General features: G+C 56.4%; 1 protein-coding gene across 2 annotated transcripts in view; it reads right to left on the bottom strand.

Moving 5' to 3' along the window:
* Positions 1–2,423, bottom strand: part of CHID1 (chitinase domain containing 1) — a 36,983-nt gene that overhangs the window by 33,505 nt on the left and 1,055 nt on the right. For both annotated transcript variants that reach the window (XM_008588578.1, XM_008588577.1), the window contains exons 2-3: positions 1,366–1,515; positions 703–835 (exon numbers count right to left, since the gene is read on the bottom strand). In XM_008588578.1, the coding sequence (XP_008586800.1) occupies positions 703–835; positions 1,366–1,515 (283 nt within the window). The remainder of the gene's footprint in view (positions 1–702; positions 836–1,365; positions 1,516–2,423) is intronic.

The following is a 2,423-nucleotide window of genomic DNA, read 5'->3' as shown; positions in this document are numbered from 1 at the left end:
AAAAAAAAAAAAAAAAAAAACTGGCTAACACTCCCCCTTGCTAGTTCTCGGTCAGAGCCCAAATGTGAGGCTCAGCTGTACAAACTCAGGAACATTTTGACAGGATGTGCCACCAGGGGAGCTTCCCCCTGCCTGGTCCCCTGACTTCCTGGACATCGAGTGGAAACTAAGGGAGGGACGGGGTTGGGGGTGGGCAACGACCTGTGCCTTGCACTGCCCAGAGGCTGCCTGAGTCATCTTGGAGCTTGCCCTGCATACGTCATGCACAGCTCAGACGTGTAAGGGAAGGACCACCCCATGGCCACCCAGACCACTGGGGCAGAGCCAGGTGGACCATTCTGAGGCACTGACATGGGCTTGCACAGGGTCCTACAGTGGTGACCACCACAGGGACCACCTTCACCCAGCCCGCCCTGCTCCACTTGCCTTCCTACCTGTACACCAGCCCATGCCACGGGCCTGCTCTCCAGGTTCAACTGTGGGGGATGGGGAGTGGGCCACATGTTCATCACACTCACACATGTGTACTTCTACCCCCATACCCAGAGTCACACTCACATGCTCACACTTCATGGTCACACACAGAGAAACACACCCACATTCACACTCAAAGACACACTCTCACACTCACATAAACACACATTCTCTCTCATACCCTTCTGAGCCCACGCGACAAGCACAGAGAAGCAGGAAGGTGAGAACCTTGGTCCACATCATGGAGGCCCGTGACCTCAAACATCTCACGGCCGCGTCTCTTCAACTGCAGCCAGACCGGTGAGATCTGCGTGAACTTGCTCCCGAAGACCTTGGCGATGTCGTAGCCATGGCTATTCCACTGGCAGAGGAAGGAGATAGCAGATGGGTGAGCGCACACCTGCCTCACCTCTGGCTGCGCTGGATGTACCTGGGGCCAGCTGCCCTGTGCAGACAGCTCTCAGCTCGGCTGACATCAGCCCCCAGCTGGTGAGGCCCTTCTCCCACTCTGGAGAGCTGCTGGGATCCTGGCCATGATGTCCCTTTCACCAAGGGAGACTGATGCTCATTTCTACAAGCCCCTGCCCTGAGCTGGTGCACAACCACTGCTGCAGGCTGGCAGCTGGGGCCACATGGCCTGAGAGCCCACCTCTGGATACAGGGAGTACCAACAAAGGTCACCTGCAGCCACTAGGAGCAAGCTCCCAGAGAAAATCCGAGTGCCCTTCACTCTGCCATCTCCAAGATAGTATCCCTCCCACTGTGGCCTCAGAATGGTGGCAGTCCAGGGAGGTCAGGCCTGACCAGGAAGAGGCCAGGCCATCATGGGGGCCGGGGAGAGATAGTCTGAGCCTCAGGCCCTCCCTCTGCACTGTGAAGGCCACAACTTACTGGAGTGACGTAGCCCAGGACATCTCCAGCAAAGTGTCTGTCCTGAGCCCTCGCTGAGCAGTAGCTGCGATGCTCAAGAACCACATCCTCAGCTTTGAGGTCTGTCACTACCAGACCCCGATCTTGGACGGGCTTATCTGAAAACTGAGCCTGAAATGAAAGAAATGGGAGAAAGCTGTCAGTCATCCGTCCTCAGCACAGAACGCAGCATCCCAAGCAGCAGTGGTAGCAAGTCCTTTCTGTTCAGCCAGGGACTGTCTCTCTGGATGGATATGGTGCTGCTGACCTGGAGTCTGTGCAGGTGAAGGATCAGGGTCACAGCAGGTGATGTGGTTCAGAAGGGCTACAGTGGTTCCCTCTGCATGTGAGGATGGACGGTCAGCTTCAGCTCAGGCCACTTTCTACTCATGTGGGCACCCCAGGGCCACACACCTCACTGGACAGATGAGAACATGCCAGGCACACACTACCCCACTGGCAACCCCACCTGCCACTGCCCAGCCCAGTATGAGTCTTCTCACCGTGAACACACCTCGCGCTACTCGGCCTTTGCTCCCGGCAGCCCTCCACAGTTCTCAACTTGCCTATTTTGTCTACATTCCAGGCTTCGCTCAGCCTCCTCTTGACACCACCCACTCATTGACCTCACCCCAGAAGACCCTGTGGGGGACAGAGGTGCCCACTGCACAGGTTCATCAATCAGTCCAGGACTAGATCCTGGGAATGGTCCTTTAACTGTAGGTCTGAGAGTGGTGTGGGGAATGCTGGGGTTGTGGGGTGGGTTTGATGGGGACCCACCATTGAGTTTACAATCCCCAGGACCATCCCAAAGAATAGGACAAAGGCCATGACGCAACACAGCTTGTGGGCACGAATATTCAAGAATGTGACAACAGAGGGCTAAGAGTGCAGGGTGTTAAAAGCAGGAGGTGGAAGAAAGATGGAAATGGTCACAAGAGAAGCCCCAAGTGGGGCAGTGGGAACACCAAAGAGCACGCCCGCCCACCCTCAGAATCTGGCTCCAGAGGCTGCTCACTCAGAGGCCTTGACTGGCCAGA

This window comes from Galeopterus variegatus, unplaced genomic scaffold (assembly GCF_000696425.1).
Source record: "Galeopterus variegatus unplaced genomic scaffold, G_variegatus-3.0.2 Scaffold4911, whole genome shotgun sequence".
NCBI classification, from domain to species: Eukaryota; Metazoa; Chordata; class Mammalia; order Dermoptera; family Cynocephalidae; genus Galeopterus; species Galeopterus variegatus.
Note: the sequence above shows the minus strand (reverse complement) of the source record. Positions and strands in the feature narration are given on the sequence as shown.